This window comes from Podarcis filfolensis (genome assembly GCF_964270895.1).
Source record: "Podarcis filfolensis genome assembly, chromosome: 12".
NCBI classification, from domain to species: domain Eukaryota; kingdom Metazoa; phylum Chordata; class Lepidosauria; order Squamata; family Lacertidae; genus Podarcis; species Podarcis filfolensis.
In genome coordinates this window covers 54,923,374-54,947,602 of record NC_139614.1, presented here as the reverse complement: position 1 = coordinate 54,947,602, position 24,229 = coordinate 54,923,374, and the positions used below count along the sequence as shown (strand labels likewise).

At 51.2% G+C, this 24,229-nt stretch overlaps 1 protein-coding gene across 24 annotated transcripts in view; it reads left to right on the top strand.

Annotated features, from left to right (window-relative positions):
• The window catches only part of LOC310745908 (uncharacterized protein), a 216,616-nt gene that overhangs the window by 184,013 nt on the left and 8,374 nt on the right, over positions 1 to 24,229 (top strand). For 12 of the 24 annotated variants that reach the window (XM_083579072.1, XM_083579061.1, XM_083579079.1 and 9 more), the window contains 8 exons: positions 1,398 to 1,457; positions 1,595 to 1,911; positions 6,802 to 6,930; positions 14,636 to 14,728; positions 17,908 to 17,988; positions 20,106 to 20,187; positions 21,259 to 21,371; positions 24,049 to 24,220. In XM_083579072.1, the coding sequence (XP_083435198.1) occupies positions 1,398 to 1,457; positions 1,595 to 1,911; positions 6,802 to 6,930; positions 14,636 to 14,728; positions 17,908 to 17,988; positions 20,106 to 20,187; positions 21,259 to 21,371; positions 24,049 to 24,220 (1,047 nt within the window). The remainder of the gene's footprint in view (positions 1 to 1,397; positions 1,458 to 1,594; positions 1,912 to 6,801; positions 6,931 to 14,635; positions 14,729 to 17,907; positions 17,989 to 20,105; positions 20,188 to 21,258; positions 21,372 to 24,048; positions 24,221 to 24,229) is intronic. The other 12 variants (XM_083579070.1, XM_083579057.1, XM_083579065.1 and 9 more) reach the window with 9 other exon arrangements.

The following is a 24,229-nucleotide window of genomic DNA, read 5'->3' as shown; positions in this document are numbered from 1 at the left end:
GTATACTGCTTCAAGCTTAAACTTCTAAATCTACCGGTGGAGATATATTAGACTGAAGCTCATAAACCAACAGTGCTCTGTGTATGGTTTGCTTGATAAATAGCACTGTGCAGAACTTCTAGTCGTTTCCCACAGTGGGAAAAACAAGCAATTCTTGCAGTGTTTACACTGGGTCATCACAGTCGTGGATTTCTTCTTTGTCTTACGAGTTTCCCAGTGGCTGGCCGCTGCCTGAGTACCTTTGTCCAATCCAGCAAGTCGGTTTCTCACTGCTTTGCTGTCGGTGCAGGATTTGATCTACACTGACACTGAATATATATGAGTTTCCCTGCCTTGTGTGGAGCGTAGCGCGTTGCAAGTTGCAATTCTTAAGAGCAATGTGTCTCTTCAGATCAGAGAGAGGGAGAGAATGGCCAACTGCCTTGGAGGCTATTTTGGGCTTAGAAGAGATGGAAAACGGTGACAACACTAGGAATTGCATTTTAAAATGGCTAGGTTAGAGCCATTGAAATAAATAGATTTAAGTAACAAGTCCATTTATTTCAGCAGGTCTCCTCTGAACATAACATAGTTTGTGTCTCACCCCTAGCATTTGTGTTGCCTGCTTCAATTGCACATTCTCTTTCTTTGCTTTTTAATTGATTCATATATGCTGCTTACATCCCAAAATGGCTATGTAGATGGTACACATTTAGCATCCAGGAGGCAAGATGATGTGGGTGGTGGAGCCCAAGGTGGCATGCACAGTTCTCCCCATTTTTTAGCCTCAAAACAACCCAGAGAGGTAGGTTAGGCTGAGAGAGCGTGACTTGCCCAAGGTCATTCAGTGAGTTCCCTTAACTGAGCAGGGATTGGAACCTGGGTTTCCTGCGGGTGGCGCTGTGGGTTAAACCACAGAGCCTAGGGCTTGCCGATCAGAAGGTCGGTGGTTCGAATCCCCGCGACGGGGTGATCTCCCGTTGCTCAGTCCCTGCTCCTGCCAACCTAGCAGTTCGAAAGCACATCGAAGTGCAAGTAGATAAATAGGTACCACTCCGGCAGGAAGGTAAACGGCGTTTCCGTGTGCTGCTCTGGTTCGCCAGAAGTGGCTTAGCCATGCTGGCCACATGACCCGGAAGCTGTACGCCGGCTCCCTTGGCCAATAAAGCGAGATGAGTGCCGCAACCCCAGAGTCGGCCACGACTGGACCTAATGGTCAGGGGTCCCTTTACCTTTACCTTCCCTAGTCCAGCACACTAGCCACTACACCACGCTGCCATGAGAGAAGTGTAGGGTGTTGGGAATCCTGACAGGGGCGGTGGGAGCCTGCTTAGCTGTGGCACCAGCAAGGCCCTGCCGTGGACTGACCCTGGCAGAGCAGAGGTTCAGCTCGGCTGCTGTCTTTGTGTGTTGTGCAGCCATCAAGACAGACGCAAAACCTGCCGATGCCAAGAAGACCGTCGCAAAATCGCCATCAGGTAACCCGCTCTCCCTGCTTTGCTTCCTGCTTGCTTCTTTGGGTGGCCACGTGGGGCTTCTTCAGGTGGCTCTGCGGCTTCCCCTGCTGACGGCCCTCTTTTTCTTCCTCCTCCTCCTTCTGTTCCTCCTTCGGCAGCTGACCTCAGCCGTCCAAAGAGCGCCCCGGCCTCCACTGCTGCCAAAAGCAGCGCCACCACCCCGACTGCTGCTGCCCCCGGCCTGCCCGGAGCAGCCGCTAGCCGGCCCAAGCCAGCCACGCCCAGGCTCTCGGGAACTGGGAGCTCTGCCGCCGAACCCAAGAAGGCGTCCACGCTCAAAACCGCACCAAAAACCAGCCCCGTCGCCAAGCCTTCCCGGCCCCCCACCAGTAGCGTGTCGGCCCCCGACCTGAAGAACGTCCGCTCCAAGATTGGCTCCACGGACAACATCAAGCACCAGCCTGGCGGAGGACGGGTAAGTCCCCCTGCCCCATATCTCTCTGGGTGATTGGTTGCCTGTGCTCACATGACACACTCCCAGCAATGATGGATCACAACTCCCATGATCCCTGTCTGTTGGTCATGCTGGCTAGGGTGGATGGGAGTTGAAATCCAGAGAACAGTGGCTTTCCAGGTGCTGCTAGACTACAACTCCCAGCAGCCTTAGCCAGCATGGTGAATGGCTAAGGATCATGGGAGTTGTAGTCCAGCAAAACCTCCAGATAGCCGCGGACTGCCATGTCCTTCTTGTAGAAGGAGCTGCTGCTGCTGTCCTCAAGCCCCTCACACTTGCTGTAGCTGCCAGCCTTAGTTCTTTTTTGCAGCAGAGAAGCAGGTGCTTTGGATCTGGAAACGCAGAGCTCAGACCTCTGGGGGGGTTGCTTTCGGAGGAAAGGATTTGGTCCAGCCAGGAGAGTGCTTGTAGGGCGGGCAAAGAGCTTTTTGATGTGGCTCTCTTACAGAGTCCCCTTTTGGCCGCTGCTGTGTTCTGCAGGTTTGGCTAATCCCCAAATTTTCAGGGTGAGAGATTGGGCCCTCCATAGAGGTGCCATCTTTGTGTGGCCAAACACATCTCAAATTAGTGAGCCTCTGCTTGCTCTCCGTTTCTCACGGACAGCATGAAAGACCAGTGGAACAGGTCTCTGTTTGGATTAATTTTGTGAGATCCCTCTTGCGGGGGCGGAATCAGGGCCATAAATCTGCTGGGGTTCTTATGTTGCCCTGGTTGGCTGGGCCTCAAACCCAATGTTTACTTGGGGCAACCAAGGGTTTATTATTTATTTATTATTAATGCATTCACTTCACCTTAAGTAACAACCCACGGACTCTCCCCAGCCTTAAATCTGCTAACATGTTGGAAGAGATGGGTTGAAATATTGGGGCTTCAGATCTCTCCCTGTGGATAATTGGCGGGACGAGTTGTGTGCCCCATCTGCAAGGATGGAAACGTCAGCACCCCTAAAAGAGATTTTGGGTCCCACCCATGGGGGAAGAGTTGGCTGTCCTTAGCTCTCAACTCCCTTCCAAACCAGGATCAGAAATTGCATCATCTTCAGCCGTGCCAAAGGGAATGGGAATGGCCATATCAGTGTCCATAGAGTCCGTAGTTCCCTTCAGAGCTTCATTAATATGTGCATGGCCCAAGGCTTGTCAGCAAGATTCTCCAGTAGTCGAAATGTCCTGGACTTCCTGGGGATCAGGACCAGCATTATGAGGCCTCAGAAAGAACACCCACTTGAGGTCAGCATGCACAAATTAAGATGAGACTTGTCTATGTATAAATACATATACAGTGGTGCCTCGCAAGACGAAATTAATTCGTTCCGCAAGTTTTTTCTTCTTGCGAGTTTTTCGTCTTGCGAAGCACGGTTTCCCATAGGAATGCATTGAAAATCAATTAATGCGTTCCTATGGAGACCGCCTTCAGACCAGGTCCGGGGACAGCCTTCTGAAGGCTGGCAGTGGGAAGAAAAGCCCTTCTCCCGCCGCCAGCCTTCAGAAGAGTTCCCGCAGGGCTGCCTAGGCTGCGGATAGCAGCCTGCTGCCCGGCGCGAGGGGCGCTCTGAAGCAGAGCGCCCCTCGCGCGGGGCAGACATCTGCAGCTTGGGGAGCCCTGCAGGAGTTCCCCGCAGGGCTCCCCAAGCTGCGGATAGCAGCCTGCTGCCCCGCGCGAGGAGCGCTCTGCTTCAGAGCGCCCCTCGCGCAGGGCAGACATTCGCAGCTTGGGGAGCCCTGCAGGACTTCCCCGCAGGGCTCTCCAAGCTGCGGATAGGGGTTGGCGGTGGGGAGGAAAAACCCTCCTCCCACCGCAAGCCCCGGGAACAGAGGAGAAGCGCTGCGCGCCTTCTCTTCTGTTCCCAGACCTCCCACCGCAAGCCTTCAGGACAGGTCCGGGAACAGAGGAGAAGGCGCGCTGCGCTTCCCCGCTGTCCCCGGAGATTTCCCTATGGGCTTTCGTCTTGCGAAGCAAGCCCATAGGGAAATTCGTCTTGCGAAGCCGCTAAAAATCGGAAAACCCTTTCGTCTTGCGGGTTTTTCGTTTAGCGAGGCATTCGTCTTGCGGGGCACCACTGTATTGAGTCAGAAGGGGCAGGTGGGGCTCATCTGCCTGGGAAGGTAGCTCATTTAGGAGGAGGAAACTCTGATCCTAAACCTCCACTGCTTTGTGGGATATGTTTGGAAGAATAAAGGGCTAAGGAGTAAACCCTACACAAATCAGCCCAGCTGGTGCCGGATATATTGCTCTGCTTTCCTTTGGACCACATCAGTGGGGCTGAGAGGGTGATCTTGTTGTCTAGGCAGCCCAGCACCTCCAGACACACTGCCCAGGCTTGCGCTCCAGGGTGGTTGCTTTGGTGCTGCTAACACAGCGGTTTGACTTCACTCCTGGAGCTGCACTTCATTGTCTCTTGAGACAGATGGGTGCCAACAACAGCAGTTGAGTCAGATCATTGGTCCACCCAACTCACTATGCTGGCTGGCATCAGCTCTGCAAGTTTTTAGACAGGGACATTCCCAGACATACCTGGAGTTTCCATTGGGCATTGAACCTGGGATGTTCTCAATCCAAAGCAGATGCTCCACCTCCGAGTTACGACGACCTTCCCCTTTGCTAGCCCTTCCTAAAGCTGGTACAAACCAGCCCTTAGTCACATTTAAGAGAAGCTGAAACAAAACTGTATTTTGACATGTCCCAAAAGAAAGACAGTGGGAAGAAAGGAGGGGAGCAAGACTGGCTTGAGCTGCTTTTGCTGCTGCTGCTGCTGCTGGGAGCCAGGATCAGAGGGGAGACCCTCTGAATCCTGGCACCCCTTTGACTCTAGCGCTTCCGCAGTCAAGAGATGTATTTTAATGGAATGCATGTTCACAGCCTAATTGTTCTCTCCCAGTTGGCTGCTCCCTCCTGAGTCTTCCCTCTGTTTGTGATGCATTAGAAGAATTTGTGATGGAGCAGGTTGCCTTGTCTTTAGGTGCCTTTGCTTCAAAGAGCAGGAAGGCAGCTCCTGTTCCTTAGACGTCCGCCAGCATCAGACACCGGCAGGGAGCATCTGGCTTCCTGCACTGGCTGCTGAGTCTCTGACCTGTGTTTCCAGGCCTGAAACTGCTCAGTACCATCTGCACCATTGTCTCGTCGTTCCCTAGGGTGGGCTTGAAGCAGTCAGCCTTAACAGAACCCAGCTTTAACTGCAAGAATTTTTGGGGGTTAAAAGGCCCCCCCCCCAGTGGCACAGGAATCTTACCCAATGCCGAGAACAACCCGGTGTTTTTTTAAAAGAGTGGGAACCCCAGAAGAGAAATGGTTTTGTGGGCTTTTGAGAAATTAATTCCAACTTTCGTCCAGGGACTGTTTTCAGGGTGGAGGTGTCTGGGTCAAGAGACTGTGCCCTTTGGATATTGGTGGATAGCAAAAACGGGTGTTCCGTCTTGGAAGACCTGTAGCTTGGAACAGCTGATGATGATAATAATAATAATAATAATAATAATAATAATAATAATAATAATAATAATAATAATATATTTATTTATTTATTTATTTATTTATTTATTTATACCCCGCCCATCTGGCTGGGCTTCCCCAGCTACTCTAGGCGGCTTCCAAAAAAAATATTAAAATACTGTAATACATCAAACATTAAAAGCTTCCCTAAACAGGGCTGCCTTCAGATGTCTTCTAAAAGTCTGGTAGTTGCTTTTCTCTTTGACATCTGGTGGGAGGGCGTTCCACAGGGCGGGTGCCACCACCGAGAAGACCCTCTGCCTGGTTCCCTGTAACTTGGCTTCTCACAGTGAGCGGACCGCCAGAAGGCCCTCGGTGCTGGACCTCAGTTTCCGGGTAGAACGATGGGGTTGGAGACGCTCCTTCAGATATACTGGACCGAGGCCGTTTAGAGCTGTCCAACATCCTTAGATTAGAACATCCAACATCCTTAGATTGCATTGCCCCTGAATGAGCGACTGCCACATTTTGCCCCAAACCAGAATGTCAGGGAACTGCCATCGGAACTAGAGGAGGAGGAGGCGAGGCTCCACAACGATGCTGGAGAGGGGCCAAGCAGGGAGAGAGGCAGGTCTCCTGTTGGGGAAGAAAATCAGCGCTACACCAGGGATAGAGGGGGGCCAATGGGGGAAGCAGAGAGCAGGCTCCGGGACTCTTCACTGGACACCAGCGGGGAGAGCACAGGTCCTCCGCTACCCACGCCCTCCCTGCGCACAAGACTTCCGCGCAGGGAGAGTAGGAGGAGACTGGGCGTCAAACAACTTTTATGTTGGAAAAGGTTTAAGAAACGCCCACTGACGGATTCTGCCAGCGACTGAACAGCCACGGAGTGGATGGCTGTCCAGCGAGAAATGGTTTAACCAGCCAACCTAGCCCAGAGCGGCGGCAACTTACGCACAAGCAACCCCTAAAGCCATCACACAGAATTTGGGGTGGAGAGCCATTTACCAGACTCCCCAGTTTGTGCCATGCTGCGCCGGCTCTTGAAGACTCCCTCCAGGCTTGAGCATCACACAGGTGCCGCTGTGACCATCGTGGACAGCAGGGGAAGGGTCCCTAAGTTGCAAAAGGGAGACCCGCCCCCTTGGCTAGCATTTCAGGTGGGGGGGGGCTTCCACCCAGGTCTCCCAGCTCCAGGCAAGGAGGCTACTTTCTTGAGCCATTGCCCCGAGCTTCTCCCCCTCTCCCATCCCGTCAGACCACCACCTCCAACCTGTGTGCGGGTCCCTCCCTGGCCTGTCGGATCCCCATGAATGTTGTTTTAGACATCCAGCCGCCCTCCGCTCCCCATCATTGCTTTTCGTTCCGTTATATATTTTTATTTCCTTTCATGATGCAAAACGTCACCCTCCATTTGTCTCCATTTAGGCAAAAGTAGAAAGAAAGGCAGAGTCCGCCGGGGCTGCCCGAAAGCCCGAACTCAATGCAGTATCTAAAACGGCCCCCACTAAAACGGCTGTTTCAAAAGAGGGTGCCCCAAAGCAGCCCAATGGGAAAGTGAGTTCCATTTCAGACTTCTATCACTCGGGAGAGGCGAGCGGCGGCTCTTCCGCTACGCTGCACTTTTCATTTCCTGCTCCACCCGCTCCCATGTTTTGGGTCACTTTCCCTTGTCTCTTAGCTCTCTACACATCTTTGTTTCCTGTCTCCCCGCTCTTGCCATTGACACTCTCTTCTTCCCGGATTCCCGTCCCCCTTTCCTTTGCACGCACCTTCTTTATTGTACATCCCGCCCTCCTTCCAGTGGATTTCACGGAGAGCCATCCCGCAAACATCTTCCTGAATGTGCCTTGACACGGAACACCAAGCCCAGCGGCGGCTGGTGCTCGTTGGATCTGGGAGGCCAACAGTAGGTGGCGCCAGAGATAATGGCAGGCGGAGCTAACAAGAGTGTTGTTCCTCCCTGCCGAGTCCTACAAGGGCAACATGGAGGAGGAAGTTTGGAGAGCCCCTGGGCAGTAGGAAGGGGGACCAATGGGGACTGATGAAGGACAGGCTGACGTTGGCCGGGCTGTGCCCCATTTGCCCCAATGGAGCAACCTTCGCTGTCCCAGTCCCATGTGTTTCTAACGGCAGGAGGGTGCTTAGAGACCATCCCCAAGGTTGCAATGGTGGGGGGAATTGCTTGGCTCTGCCTTCCGACCGAGAAAGGAGGTTGGGCTGCTTCCCACCAGCACCCTCAGCTTCCCAAGAATCGGCCAACCTCTCCATCCCTGAGAATTTTCAGCTCCTTGCTGCGTCCTGTAAAGGCTGTCTGTGACGAGCCTGAGAACGGTATCTAATGCACATTCGTAGCAGTGGCTTGCTGTAGGATAACACCTCTTGCTAGGGAGGCAAATTTATGTTTGTGAGTGAGGAACTGTCACCGCGGAATGCACCTCCATGCCACAAGAAAGCAGTTCCAGGTTACGCCTTCCCCTGGCCCACTAGCTTTCTGTGTGGAGGGGATGTCTTCGCATGGAGGAACGCCCCTTGATGCGAGTCCCCACCTACAGTATCAAGTGATAACACACACTGGCCACCTCAAAGAGAAGCAGGGCTCTGAGCCTCAGGGATTTAGTTCTGCTGGACCCAGGGAGACAAATCTCCCGGGGAGAGGCTTCTGATGTCCTCTGGTTAGTCAAATCCCCAGCGTTGGAAAGCAAGAGTATTTTGGAGAGAAATCTTCTCGCTCCAAATGCTGCAAGGACTTTCCAGCTTCCCACATTTGCCGTTTCCATGGTGGATGATGTTTTTAAATAGCTTATGCACAATCTCTCTATGCACCAGGAGTGGGGGAGGGGTTGACCTCTGACCTTCCAGGTGTTGTTGGACTGGGATTCTTGAGCTGCAATTCCTACAGTGCAGGGAGGTTGAACTAGATGATAGGGTCCCTTCCAACTCTACGATTCTATGATCCAGTTTCTTCAAACGACAAGCAAGGAGATTCCAACTAAACATCAGGAAGAACTTTCTGACGGTAAGAGCTGTTCAACCGTGGAACAGTCTCCCTCGGGACGTGGTGGACTCTCCTTCCTTGGAGATTTGTAAGCAGAGATTCTATGGCCATCTGTCATGGATGCTTTGGCTGAGATTTCTGCATTGCAGGGGGTTGGACTAGATGACAGTGGTTCCCTTCCAACTCTACGATTCTCTGATTCTGTGACTGTAGCTCCCAACTTCCTTAGCCATTGGCTGTGCATGCCGGCGCTGTTGGGAGCCAGTGTGGTGTAGTAGTTAAGAGCAGTTGACTTGTAATCTGGTGAACCGGGTTTGATTCCCCACTCGTCCACATGCAGCTGCTGGGTGACCTTGGGCTAGTCACACTTCTCTGAAGTCTCTCAGCCTCACTCACCTCACAGAGTGTTTGTTGTGGGGGAGGAAGGGTAAGGAGAATGTTAGCCGCTTTGAGACTCCTTAGGGTAGTGATAAAGCAGGATATCAGATCCAAACTCTACATGTGTTTATTTTGACATGCAAGACACGCTGGTTTAGAAAACCACTGCTGGCAGACCAGCTGTAGCCAGATGCACCCCAAAGCACACTCGGGCAACCTTGCACTGCCAAGTGCTTTGGAGTTGCCAGCACCCACTAGCCTCAGGAGAAGGGCATAATCAACAGAGTCACCAGCTCTGGCTTGGCACTGCCAGGGCCTGCGCGTTCCTCTGTGCTTTTGTCCACTCAGGTTGGGCTTTCCAACACAGCCCTTTTTGTCCGGGTTCTTAATGGCCTCTGGGACGTGTTTCAGCTTGTCCAGGACACGGACAATGCCCCCGACTGGCTGGCATCAAGCCTGACCCCAATTAAGTCGGACTTGGGTGATTTGTCAGGACGTGGTGATGCCTCCCTCTGCTCCCCAAGGCTGGCCTCTGCCAGCAGGAAGACTCAGCGCTCTCTGCTTCCAACAGAGCTGGAGCACTTGGTTTCTAAAGGGCAAGCAGATGCCAGGCTCAGGGAAAGATTTTTCGGAAGCCTTTTGCTCAGAGGGATGAAGGGGAGAGGGTGACTGTTCTGGGAAAAGCAGCCCAGGTGGGTTCCTCTCCAAAACCAGGACTGCACAGCTGCCACCTTTTACATCTTGTAAAAAGCATCTTAGAAAGCAGAGACATCACCTTGCTGACGAAGGTCTGTATAGTTCAAGCTATGGTTTTCCCAGTAGTGATGCATGGAAGTGAGAGCTGGACCATAAAGAAGGCTGATCGCCAAAGAACGGATGCTTTTGAATGATGGTGCAGGAGGAGACTCTTGAGAGTCCCATGAACTGCAAGAAGATCCAACCTATCCATTCCGAAGGAAATCAGCCCTGGGTGCTCACTGGAAGGACAGATCGTGAATCTGAGGCTCCAAGACTTTGGCCACCTCATGAGAAGGGAAGACTCCCTGGAAAAGATCCTGATGCTGGGGAAAATGGAGGGCACAAGGAGAAGGGGACGACAGAGGACGAGATGGTTGGACAGTGTTCTCGAAGCCACTAACATGAGTTTAACCAAACTGCGGGAGGAGCGCCTGGCGTGCTCTGGTCCAGGGGGTCACGAAGAGTCGGACACGACTAAACGACTCAACAACAACAACAAAATAGCTCCGGCTTATCCTTGTAAAATGTGTGCCTCTGCCTTTGCCAACGTGGCCCCCACCAGGGCTACAGCATAACACACCAGGCCTGTGGCCCATCCAGTCCAGCATCCTGTTCTCACACAGGCCAGCCAAATACCTGCAAAAGGCACACAAGCAGCACCTGAGCGCAGCGGCAGCACTCTCACTCCCTGCCGTTCCGAGGAACTGGTGTTCAGAGGCAGTGGAGGTAGAACATAGAGAGCCAGTGTGGCGTAGTAGTTAGAGCATGAGACTACTAGGACCAGGGAGACCAGGGTTCATATCCCCACTGGGTCAATGGTTCCTCTTCATCCTGGAGAAGAGTGACTAGTGGGGTGCCACAGGGTTCTGTCTTGGGCCCGGTCTTATTCAACATCTTTATCAACGACTTGGATGATGGACTCAGGGGCATCCTGATCAAATTTGCAGATGACACCAAACTGGGAGGGGTGGCTAACACCCCAGAGGACAGGATCACACTTCAAAACGACCTGGACAGATTAGAGAACTGGGCCAAAACAAACAAGAATTTTAACAGGGAGAAATGTAAAGTATTGCACTTGGGCAAAAAAAATGAGAGGCACAAATACAAGATGGGTGACACCTGGCTTGAGAGCAGTACATGTGAAAAGGATCTAGGAGTCTTGGTTGACCACAAACTTGACATGAGCCAACAGTGTGACGCGGCAGCTAAAAAAGCCAATGCAATTCTGGGCTGCATCAATAGGAGTATAGCATCTAGATCAAGGGAAGTAATAGTGCCACTGTATTCTGCTCTGGTCAGACCTCACCTGGAGTACTGTGTCCAGTTCTGGGCACCACAGTTCAAGAAGGACACTGACAAACTGGAACGTGTCCAGAGGAGGGCAACCAAAATGGTCAAAGGCCTGGAAACGATGCCTTATGAGGAACGGCTAAGGGAGCTGGGCATGTTTAGCCTGGAGAAGAGGAGGTTAAGGGGTGATATGATAGCCATGTTCAAAGCTATAAAAGGATGTCACATAGAGGAGGGAGAAAGGTTGTTTTCTGCTGCTCCAGAGAAGCGGACACGGAGCAATGGATCCAAACGACAAGAAAGAAGATTCCACCTAAACATTAGGAAGAACTTCCTGACAGTAAGAGCTGTTTGACAGTGGAATTTGCTGCCAAGGAGTGTGGTGGAGTCTCCTTCTTTGGAGGTCTTTAAGCAGAGGCTTGACAACCATAGGAGTGCTCTGATGGTGTTTCCTGCTTGGCAGGGGGTTGGACTCGATGGCCCTTGTGGTCTCTTCCAACTCTATGATTCTGTGATTTTATTCTATGATTCTATGAAGCTCACTGGGTGATCTTGGGCCAGTCACTGCCTCTCAGCCTCAACTGCTCCGCAGGGTTGCTGTGAGAAGAATTGGGAAGGAAGATAACTGCATATACTGCCTTGAGCTCTTTGGAGGAAAGGCGGAGTATAAATGCAATAAATAAATCGATTACATTAATAATTAGATTAGATTAGTTTCCCAAATTTGAATCTAGCTCTTTTTTTTGACTACAGCTCCCATCATCCCCAGCTAGCAGGACCAGTGGTCAGGGATGATGGGAATTGTTGTCAAAAAACGGCTGGAGACCCCAAGTTTGGGAAACCCTGGATTAGATAGGTAGACAGACACAGAGAGAGAGAGAGAGATAGAATCTAATAGCGCATCTCCATTCAGCCCAGCCGTAGTTTCGTGTTGGGGTGCATTGCATTTCTTAGCTGGGAAGCCTATGCAGGAGGTGGTATTTGTGCTTCATGTAGTTCATGTGTGCTATTCTGCATGCACAGTTGCAATGCACCCATCGTTCCATACCCTTAGTTATTCCCCATAGAAAATGATTAGCTGGCTGTTAACCAGAGTGCTTCCTTTGGAAGTACAAAACACAAGGTGAGTTGAGTTGCCTGCCCTTTTTAGAGGGCCAGAATGTTCAAAAATTCCTGAAATACAAGCCTTTGATACAGGTCACCTCTCTGCATATGACGCCCAGGGGGATTACAGTCTTTCTTGGCTGCAGTAAGAACAGCAGTTTTGTGGTACTTTAAAGACTAACAAATTTCATTGTGTCATAAGCTTTTTTGGCCAGTCCAAAGGACTCTTTGTTGCTTCTCTTGAGGCACAAACAATAAAAGGGCATGAAAAAGGAAGCCCAACAAAGCAGGTCTTTAATACAGACAGGCCTAGTCTTAACCCCTTAGACACATTTCAGCCAAAGACAGGAGGTTTTAACAGGGCTGCCGGCATACAGATCAGGCCCGTTTGAAGGACCATGAGGGCACCCAGAAGGTTGGAAAAGTGAGGGGAAACGAAAGAAAGTACTACTTCACACAACACATCTTTAAACTATGGAACTCACTGCCACAGGAAGTAGCAGCAGCTGCCCACTTAAATGGCTTTAAAAGAGAATTAGGCATGGAGGTAAAGCTGATCACAGACTACAGTGGTACTTTGGGTTTCATATTCTTCAGGTTACATTCGCTTCAGGTTACAGACTCCACTAACCCGGAAATAGTACCTCGGGTTAAGAACTTTGCTTCAGGATGAGAACAGAAATTGCACAGCAGCGGCAGCAGGAGACCCCATTAGCTAAATTGGTGCTTCAGGTTAAGAACAGTTTCAGGTTAAGAACAGACCTCCAGAACGAACTAAGTTCTTAATACGAGGTACCACTGTACTAGCCTAGATCTGGGCATCATGGAATAGAATTGTAAGTAGAGTTGGAAGGGACCCGCTGCAATGCAGGAATCATAGATGGGGAGAGAGCTGTTGCATCCTGGTTCTTCTCAGGCTTCCCACTAGGGCATCTGAGAACAGAGTGCTGGATGAGACGGGTCCTCTTTGACCTGATCCAGAACCTCTCCTCTTATGCTCTTCACTAGGTATCTCATTTTTGCCAGAAAGCAAAGTAGAAGTCCGGGGAAATCACACAGCCCTCCCTCCCACAATACCCTGTTAAGATTCTGGACACACCTGCAATCAATAAATACATAGATCAGCCTTTCTCAACCTGTGGGTCCCCAGATGTTGTTGAACTACAACTCCCATCACCCCTACCTAGCAAGGCCAGAGCTCAGGGATGATGGGAGTTGTAGTCCAACAACATCTGGGGAGCTACAGGTTGAGAACTGCTACACTAGATGATACAAAGCCTTCTCCTCTTGGCGCCTCTGGATGAAGTGTCTTTGCAAGGTACTCAATAATGCCAACTAAGATGTGATGCTTTTCAGGGTTTTTTGCATCCGTTTGTATTACGCAATCCAGAGGTAGGCAGAGGGAAGGCTGTGGGACCCCCAAGCGCCTGCTGGTCACTGGGATCCTTGCACAGAATGATGGACACCTTGGCTTGAACCCATAAGGCACTTCATGGAATCATGGAATCGTAAAGTTGAAACGGAATTTCCAAAGACATCCAGCCCAATGCCATGCAGTGCAGAGAAATCGCAGCTAAATCAGTTCTACTGAAGCACGACTGTATACTCAAGGCCATGTAGCACAGATCAGTGGCAGCCTTAACTATGTCAATTGCACCCCAAGTTCTGTGTTCTTCCTTTGCAAATTTAAAACACATCAGTCTATCATGTTGAAAAGTGGACCATACCAGACTCAATGGAACCCACACCAATACGGGGAGCATCCAGATAGGTGTGTTTTTTGTCCTTATGCACACAAGGCTTGTGGGACGCAGGTGGCACTGTGGGTTAAACCACACAGCTTAGGACTTGCCGATCAGAAGGTCGGTGGTTCAAATCCCCGCGACGGGATGAGCTCCTGTTGCTCGGTCCCTGCTCCTGCCAACCTAGCAGTTCAAAAGCACGTCAAAGTGCAAGTAGATAAATAGGTACCGCTGCAGCAGAAAGGTAAACGCCGTTTCTGTGTGCTGCTCTGGTTCGCCAGGAGCGGCTTAGTCCTGCTGGCCACATGACCCAGAAGCTGTACGCCAGCTCCCTCGGCCAGTAAAACGAGATGAGCGCCGCAACCCCAGAGTCGGCCACGACTGGACCTAATGGTCAGGGGTCCCTTTACCTTTACCTACACAAGGCTTTCTCCCCTACATTCACACCGCATCCTTGCCATCAAAATGCCAGCCCTGTACTCCCTGCGCCCCAGTTAACCTGGATTTATCCTTTCTAGGGGAAGTCCAACAAGTTTTGGAAAAAGCTATTTGCCAACAACCCACTTGCAAGCTGGGCTCCGTCTGGAAGCCCCAGTTACCGCACTAATGCTCTGCCTTCCACCGGAGCATGAATGTGGCTCGATTAAAGAGTCTTCCTCCTCCCACCGGGCGTGCATTCATAAAGGCCAGTCTTCCTGGCGGTCTCTTCCGCCCTCAGTGAAACCCCCTCTCTGCTGCAGATTGTGCAGAGAGGGGTCTGCCGCTCTGCTCTTGCCGCTACTTACCACTGTCTGCTTTGCTTCCTTGTCGCCGTCTGCTTGCCTCCTCTTCCTCCCCCCCCCTTCCCCCCCGTCTTAAGTTTGTTCACGCTTAATCCTCGGAGCTGGGTTCAGGTTCTAACACGAGTCCTCTGTCCGTCCACCCCTCTGCCGTGGCGTCGTGTCCCGCTCCCTCGAGAGAGTTCTAACCAGCCCTCTTCCCTTGTGTCTCCATCTCTGTGACGTTCCAGGTCCAGATAGTCTCCAAGAAAGCCAACTACAGCCACGTCCAGTCCAAGTGTGGGTCCAAGGACAATATTAAGCATGTCCCTGGAGGTGGGAATGTAAGTATTGCAGGGTTCCAGACACCAGTCTCTCTACTAACTCCTTTTCTCTTGTGCTGCTTTTGACTGTCCTCTGTGTGTATGTGTGTGCGTTTGTGTGCGTGTGTAACCTCCCCTTCCACCAAGACCACAAAGGAGCAGGAACCCCGCATTGGAAGCATTCTACCAGAAGCTTCCCTTAGCCTCCAGATTTTAGGGCGGGGGAAGCAAGAGGGAAAGTTATGGGGCTGTCGAAGGAGCAGGCAGCCCAGTAAGAAGCAGGCATTCACTGGTTAGCATTGGCCTTTGGGAAGGGAACTGTAATTTGAGGGATCCAGCCGGGCACATGACCTCGCTTTCGCCCCTCCGGTCTTCCATTGGTACGGCCCAGACACAGATGAGACCCCCCCTCCACCAAGTAGGAATTGAGCCACACTAGGCCATACTTCTGCTTTTCTTTGGACCAAACCAGCGAGGCCGAGAGGGGATCTCGTTGCCGGGACAGCCCAAGACCTCCTTGTTCTCTGGGGGTGGGGTCACTTCAGTGCTGCTAACAAATGGTTTGACTTCACCTCTGGAGACGCACTCCATTGGCCCTCGAAACAGACAGGTGTCGCCAACAGCAACAAGGCCATTCTGAGCTGAACAATATATACAGATTGGAAGCCAGAATTCTATTCTGTGCTATGAAAAGCTGACGTTCTGCAACTTGTACAAATCGTTCAGATTTTTACGTTTTTCATATTTTGCATTCTTCATCCTGTGTTTTTCTGTTTTGCTCGCTTCTGGGTTTGCCTTCTCCAGGAGTCCTCCGCCCTGCCGGTCTCTCTCCACGCAGTTGCAAGCACTTTTGCAAAATCAGAATTTGCACCTTTCTCAAAGCCAAAGCCAAGCTTTTCAGGGGACAGAAGAGTGCTGTGCCCAGTGTAGTATCCTGCAATTAGAACACATTGGAGAGGGGGGAACAACTGTGTGTATGGGGGGTGGTCTTGGAGAGAGCGCGTCTCTTGAGTGTGTGTGCATCCCATTCGTTTAGATGATCTCCCATCACTCCTCTCAGCGCTTAGGAAGCCCTACTGCTCCTTGAAACTTTGCAAGGTGTCAGATCACTGCTTTCCACGTCTCGCTTGTTCTGCAGAAGGCAAATCTCCAGGGGTGCTATTGGCAGTGCCCAACCCCAAGTGCCGTGACTTGTGACAAGATGTTTCACGCTGACGCTTCGGGAAGGAGGACGGAGCCTTAATCTGTTAGGCGGTGCAATTAATCCACCAAAGCTTTAATCGCAGGCCTTGGGAATCGTACCTGCATGTCTGACAAGATCCCTTTTGTGTGCTTCTTCCTTTTAATGCTTGAAAGGCCTTAGGCAGTGCAGACAGAGAGCTTTGTGTATCCCAGACCCCTCAGTGTCTTTGTAGGGAGGGAAGGGAAACAACGATACGACGCATAGCACTCTGCACGCACTCGTGCGCCCAGTCGGCGCCCCCAGTGTTAACAAGCCGCTGTTAACAGTTAACAAGCTGTTAACAGTGTTAACAAGCTGGTTGTCAGAGACACAAATCTTTTCTCTGTCGGCTTCAGGCGGCCTGAGAAACAGATTCTCTCTGAAATGATAACAGGGGGGCTTCCATGTAGCGGCAGTTTGAGGGGGACTGTGGCACTCCCCCTGAGACTGAAGTCTACCCTGTCCCTCAGCTTTCGGCCCCTCCAAAATAAGCACGCAGAATCGTACCTTAGGCACGGGGTGGCGAATGTGCACGTTTCCTTCTGCCGACACAAAGTATTACCATGGGACGTTGTTAGCTCAGCTTCCTCTGGTATGTCTTCTCTGGCCTTCCGTGGATGATTTGGGTCTTTCAAGACATTCCTGCATTTGCTATGGAGTCGGCTGATCCTCCTTGGAGGGGTTAGGTTTCCTCTGAAAGCCAAAAATGTGTCAAATCACACTCTTCTGTGGATAATTGCAATTTTATTTCATTTTTGTCTGGGAAAATGATTTTGTGGGGGTGGGATCAGTGCGTCGGGGGCAAGTAACATTTGCCTTTTCCATGCAAACCTTTTTCTGGCCGCGGCATCTGCCTTGCCCCCCCTCCCCTAGTCAGGTTTCACTGCATTCTTGGTGCTGTGAACCTCATGTTCCCATAGAACAGCCTCACTCAACCTGGCTCCCTCCAGACATTTGAGCTACAACTCCCATGCGATACTGAGGCTGATGTTAGTTGGAGTCCAAAACAACTGGGGGGGGGGGTCAGGTTGGAAAAGGCTGGCGTAGGATGGTACCCTAGCCATAATCCCAGGGGGGGGCAGGCAGTTGCAACAGAAGCATTTAGAAATAAATTTAAAAAATTTAAAAAATTGTCCAGTAGCAGCTTAGAGACCAGCTAAGTTTGCTCTGGGTATAAGCTTTTGTGTGCATGCACACTTCTTCAGATACACTGAAACAGAAGTCACCAGACCCTTATATATAGTGGGAGGGTAGGGTGGGGTTTTTCTCAGGAGGGTAGTAGGAGATGGGTGATTGACTCAGTGGGTATGGTAAACCTGTTTATTGTTAACGACTGCAATTAGTCCTACAGGAAAAAGCAAGTATGCAGATGACCAAAAATAGCTTTAGCAGGTGTAATGAGACAAGAATCCAGTATCTCTATTCAGACCAGGTCTCTCCATGGTTTTCAGCTTAGTAATAAGTTGTAATTCAGCAACTTCTCTTTCAAGTCTATTTCTGACTCTACCTGAATCTAGAAGCGTTTAGACTCTCTCTTTGCAGGTCTAGAAAATGACCTTCCTTGCATCTCCTCTTCCCATGTTGATTTTGCAGCTATTACCTCTTCCGTTACTGGGTTTTATCTGTAGCTTCTGTCCCTCTTCCCCCTGTGAATAAAAATCACTCCAGAACAAAAAAACCAGCTGCAGGGATCACACCCAACCCTTTATTTGATAAAGCTGTCCCTTTTCAAATCCAACTTATTTCCGTGGCCTGTCCAGAACTTCTGAGAAGAAAGGACTGTGCCCGCTCTGGTCTCTCTCTCTCTCTCTCTCTCTCTCTCTCTCTCTCTCTCTGTCTCGTGGCACCTTTAATTCCTTCCTTCCTTCCTTCCTTCCCATGCTGTCGCCCACTTCCGTTCTCCATCTCCTCGATCCACAAAAATCGAAGCTGTCCATCCTCTCTGTCCGGAGAGTAAAGTGCTCAATATTGTTTTCAGGTTCCAAATGCCCCAAGGCCGTCTTCGGGCATCCACTCCCAGTCGGCCACCGCCCCCAGGCCCAGCCAGGGCAGTACCCATGTGAGTAGAACCACCACAGCTGGCCAACTCGGCCTTGGACGGGACGGGCTTTTCCACCTGTTGGGTTCGTGATACCTTCTGTGCCCTGAGACACAGAGACCAGCCACCAGCGCATCGTCCCCTGCCTCCACCCCACCAACGCAGGACGCCGGAGTTATCCGTAGTCACTCCTGAACCTCTCCACCCTGCAGCAGGGACATGAATCCTGGCAGGGATGTAGATCATAGTTAAACTACAGAACTCGCTTCCACGGGAGGCGCTGGTATAATATGAATAGCTTTGGGGTTTTACGGTTTCACAAAGCAACCGCCCCTCCAAAAAAAGCACCCGGCTTACTATATAAACCAGAACCCCCCCTTCCTTTATCCTGCCCCGCAAAAAGCCGTGCCACAAAAAGAAAACGTTGCCGTGAGCTCTGACTTTTCTGTTCATCCCAAGGCTTTGTCGTGCAGGCCACGTATTTTCCTAGTCCTCACGGTTGCCAGTGGAGAGTTACCGTATTTTTCGCGCCATAAGACGCACCTGACCATAAGACGCACCTAGTTTTTAGAAGGGGAATGCAAGAAAAAAAATACTCTTTAAAGGGTATGCATCCCAGGCTCTGCTCAACGCTCCCTTTCATGAGCCGCGTGGAGCGTGTGTGCGGCGCTTACAGGCTTTTCCCTGAGGAGGAAGAAGGGCAGCCCATCACTGGCGGGTTGCCCTTCTCCCTCCTCGGGGGAGAAGCCCCCAAGAGCCGCGCACACGCTCTGCGCGGCTCTTTAAAGGGAGCACGGCTCTTGCGGGCTTTTCCGGGAGGTGGGGGAAGGGACAGAGCGCGACTAAGCCAGAAGCTAGAACAGCGAGAGGGAGCACTGTGATCCCTCTCGCTGTTCTGGTTTCTGGGATAGCTGCGCAGCCTGCATTCACTCCATAAGACGTACACACATTTCCCCTTACTTTTTAGGAGGGAAAAGGTGCGTCTTATAGAGCGAAGAATACGGTATTTAATTGCCAAGGAACTCAAGGCAGCGTACGTGCTTCTCCCTATTGAATCCCCACGACAACCCTGCGAGGTCGATTAGGCTGAGAGGTGGTGACTGGCCCAAGGTCACCCAGGGAGCTTCATGGCTGAGTTGGAAGGCGAGATTAGAACCCCAGGCTCTCCCAGGTCCTAGTCCGAGAGTCTCAAGCATTAAACCACCATTGGCTCTCCACGCTTAAGGATGCCAGGAGCCCTTAAGAAGGCAGGTACCAGAAAGGGGTACAAGGCCTTCCGTGCCCAGTACAATACCCCCACACCTCACCCTTATTGCCTCTGTTCCAAGAGGCAACCTAAAACATTCTCCCTCCTTCCCCTCCGTCATTCCACCCTCCCTGGACATGGCCCCCTCCTCCCCTCTCCCCTCCCTTCCCAAGTGCTTTGAAAAGTTGGGATGAATTATGCAGATTTACTAGACTTTGCATAATGCATTCTGGACACACACACACACATCTTTTGAACTCCTTGCCCAAGATTTCTTTCTAGCAAGGCAGGGGTACCGCCCTGGGCGCCGGCAGGGAGACACCGGACGGATAAAAATGGAAATAATGTTATAATTATTGTCAATGCTCCCTGCAGCCAACCCCCCCCCCCCAAAGAAACTGCATTGCAAGCCAGCATCTCAGTAAAGCTGAGGGAGTGCTCTGGAGGTTTTGGTGCACTCAGCACCATTATTAAGATGAATCAGCACCATTAATTAGTATTATTTGTCCAGCACCGACCGGTGCAATGTGTAACGCCTGATGCTGTTTTCTCTGCCCGCTCTCTGGCCTCTGGTTTGGCACAGTACGCTAACTTTTTTTAAAAAAAAAACGCCTTCTTTTGGGATGGGGCTTTGAGAACACACACACACACCCCGCCCTTTTGCTGCATGATCACCTTCTGCCCCACCCCTCGCAAGTCCCCAGAGCAGCAGCAGCAGCAGCGGTGGCTCATGCCTTGCACCCATAACCAACGGGCCAGTCCGGGCGGAGGGTGGAGAGGGTGCTGGAACAGCGGAGCCCTGGAGATCTCTTCTGCTGAGCTGACAGAGCAAGCCTGGCGTTCCTCGTTCCTGAGATCCTTCCTTCTTCTTTCCTCCCCTCGTGTCCTGCAGGTGCAGATCCTGAACAAGAAGATCGACTTGTCTAAAGTGTCCTCAAAGTGCGGCTCAAAGGCAAACATCAAGCATAAGCCAGGTGAGAGGGGGAACGTCTGCGGGAGGATGGGGGGAGGCAGTTGGCGTGGGCTCAGGTGAGCACCTCACCCTTCCTCTTCTCTCTTTCTGGAAGCACCTTCCTCCTGCGGTTTTAAAGGGGCTGTGGAGACCCAGAGGTTTTTCCTGGTTGCCAACCATTCCCTCATTCAAAATATGTGACATTAAAGGTAAAGGGACCCCTGACCATTAGGTCCAGTCATGGCCGACTCTGGGGTTGCAGCGCTCATCTCGCTTTATTGGCCGAGGGAGCCGGCGTGCAGCTTCCGGGTCATGTGGCCAGCATGAATAACTGTGGTACATTGTGTTTTTTTAAGATAGATAACGACACTGCAGTATGCAAATATTTTTTGTAAATAAATCCAGAAAGAATAGAACTCTGCTGGCAGGGGCTGATGTACCGTATTTTTCTCTCTATAAGACGCACCAGACCATAAGACGCAGCTAGTTTTTGGAGGAGGAAAACAAACAAACAAACAAAATTCTGAATCCCAGAAGCCAGAACAGCAAGAGGGATCTGGCTTCTGGGATAGCCGCGCGAAGCCTCTTCAGGGCAGCGGGATGAAGGCTCCCCCAAGAGCCGCGCTCCCTTTAAAGAGTGCACGGAGTGTGTGTAGGCTAACTGTATGTGCGCGGAGTGTGTGTAGGGCAGCCCTTCTCCCTCCTCGGGGAAAAGCCCCCAAGTGCCACATACATGCTCCACACGGCTCTTTAAAGGGAGCGCTGGCAGAGCCTCCCACCTGCATTCGCTCCATAAGACGTACACACATTTCCCCTTACATTTAGGAGGGGGAAAGTGCGTCTTATAGAGCGAAAAATACGGTAGTTTATGCTTCTGACTGCTGAAAATGAGGCACCTTTTCAGATGTGCAGATGTGTGTGTGTGTTCTTGATGGATTTAAGGTTTTCTCCTCCTTAATTGGTTAAACATTACAGCCCTCGTACAAACTTAAACCCACATCGAGAGGAAGCAAGCTGTGGGGTGTTTTTAACTGCCGGGCTCCTGGCAGCAGCGCCACCTCCCTCGAGTAACACTCTCCCTTCCTTGCTCCAGGCGGCGGAGACGTCAAGATTGAAAACCAGAAGCTGAACTTCAAGGAGAAAGCCCAGGCCAAAGTGGGCTCCCTGGACAACGTGGGGCACGTCCCAGCTGGAGGCACCGTGAAGGTATGCTTCAGGCGGCACCCAGGCATGGGTCCCTCCTTGCCCCCCCGTGGTGCCCCCCCCTCCTGTGTGCGGCCACCCGTCCGTCCTGCCATCCTTACATTGCCAACCTCACATTCCATTTCCACGGTGCCACACGATGGAGGGTACTGAACGGACCCCACAGGACATTCCACCCACCCACCTACCCCTTTTAGGGCTTCATAAGTATCGGAGGCTATTCGTTTGTTTCATAAAATTCGCTTGTTAAAAACAACAACAACCTCTCAAAAGAAGAATTCACACGGCAATCATTTTGGGTCTTTTGAAACGTTTAGCAGCGGTTCTCATCCTGTGGGTCCCCAGATGTTGTTGGACTACAACTCCCATCATCCCTGAGCTCTGGCCTTGCTAGCTAGGGGTGATGGGAGTGGTAGTTCAACAACACCTGGGGACCCACAGGTTGAGAAAGGCTGCTTTACAGTAACTAACAACATATTAAAACTCGCATCAACTTTCTAAGCATCTGGACAGGCTTGCCTTTAAAAAAAGGGTTTTTATCAGGTGCTGAAAAGCATTCAGTGAAAGCAGTATAGGTGCTGCCACACTGAAAGATTAAGTTCTTAGAAATGCATTATAGGTATTACGTGGCAGCTGGGCGTGGAGAGGGAACCCATTCCCTTCTTCCCTGGAGCATGTGTGTACATTGCGTGCATAAGCAGAAGCAAAGTTCCTCTGCCTTCTCCCTCGGCTTGCACACGTGTGCATAAATACGAGAATTTGAAAACAGGGCCCAGAATTATACCTTGTAAAGCCCCGCCCAGCTCCCTCCCATCAGGCGAGAGTCCTTCAGCCTTGGGCCCCCAGATGTTGAGCTACATTGGCTCCATTACCTGCAGTCAGCTTGGCTAGGGGTGATAGTGCCCCAGAGTGGCTGGGGAAACCCAGCCAGATGGGCGGGGTATAAATAAAAAATTAGTAGTAGTAGTAGTACACAGAGCCATCCAACCATCATGGGGACTTCAGATCTATGTAGGGTTTACTTCTTAGCCTTTTCTTCTCCTGAAGATATCCCATAAGGCAGTGGAAGTTTAGGATCAGAGTTTCCCTTCTCCTAAATGGGCTCCCTTCCCTAGTGGATTACCTCATCTGCCCCTCACATCCTCCTGCTGCACGTGCAGAAACCGTCTTCTTGACCGTCGGACCCACTGTGGGTCTTGTCCGGTCAGTCCGCCGGAGTCTACCTTCGCATGCAGGGGCAGTCCAAAAAAGTAAGGATTAGATGTTAGGATATAGTTCCGTTCCACCTTAAAAGTGAACAGGCATGACGGTTGTGTGTCACATGCCTGTTTACTTCCAGCACTTGCTGGGAACTTCCGTTTTGTATATTGCTTTTGTACAGCTGTTTTGCTGGAGACGAAAGGAAGCAGACATGTTTTCCTTTGTTCCTGAACTATGCTGTAGATAATGCTTACACATGGCTCTGTCCGCCTCTTCCGTTGTGAGAAGATTTATTCACTCTGCTGATAGAGGGTGTACAGTCCTCTGAAGATTTCAGAGGCTCATGTCGCTGATTGATACTGTTCCAAGGGAGATTGGTGATCGCCCGGCTGCCGGCCGGTGACTGGAGCCAGCTGGGGTCCTGCCTGATGCCCCCGTCTCCCTGGCAGTATCTCAACATTAGGATCCTGAAATCACGTACAGATTTCAGTGAGCGTCTTGTGTGTTGATCGAAGAAAGGAGGAGGTGGTGGCGGCAATAGGAAGGAGGCCAGCAAGGCGAGGAGCATGCAGTGATTCAGGGCTGTTGAGGCTAGGTTGCCTTTGTTCACTCCCTTGTGAGGCTCACACACCTGTGTAGGCGATGCGGGCCACCTCCTAAGAGAAGCCCCTCCCACCTGTGTAGTGATCAGATGGGATTACTATGAGGAATTATAAAATATGCATCAAGCCATTGTGTCCGCGATGAAAGCATTGCATTGACTGGGTTCGATTCATTGACAATAATTTCTGATCAAATCCCACAAGCCTCTGCATTTCTGGCCGTTTTCTCTACTGTTCATTTTCTACGCCTGACAGGCACGTATAAGCATTCTGAAACACAGGCCAGTTGCTTCATCAGGCATCCTCAGTACATAAAGATAGTAGGCAGTTTCTTCAATGTAGCTGTTGTTAGTTTTGTTAATCTTGGGGCCAGGAAGAGTGTTCAGGAAGAGAGTTCACAAGGAGATGGTAAATACCGTTTACTGCTGTTTATGACCTCCGGGTTTCCTAAAAGCATTGCTTCCTATTTTATTTACTCTGGACTGCTATGTATGCTCAAGTAGGAAATAGTTTCTTTGTAGTTAAAAGAATTTCTTCTGATCTAACTTTGTCCCCAAGTGGGGTTTTTTGAAATGCTCAGAGGAAATCTGATTGGTTCTTACAAACACTGTGTAAAAAGTTCTTTTGTGAATAAAACGACCTGGGCCAAGGGGGGGGAGAGACAGATTATTATACGCACTCCTCCCAGAGTCTTGCTGGTCAAGCCTCTGTGTGAATTTTATTAATTAGAGTCCAATCCTTCCTTTGCTTTGGGAACGCCACACACCTGTCCGTCTCTCTGCTAGCGCGTGCCTCCTCCACCTTCATCTCGCCACATCCCATTCCCATCCTTGTATTGACGCCTCATTGTCCTCCCCCACCCCATTGTTTCATTGTAGACCGAGGGGGGCGAGGAGGCAGCCCCGCAGAACGGAGCTGTGACCGCCCCCCCGCCAGGTGGCAGCCCCCCCACGCAGGAGAATGGCGTAGGGCGGCCCACACCCGCCCAGGGTGGCGGCGGCGGCGACCAAAGGGAAATTCAGTGCTTCGACACTCACATACAAGAAACAAGTAAGTGCC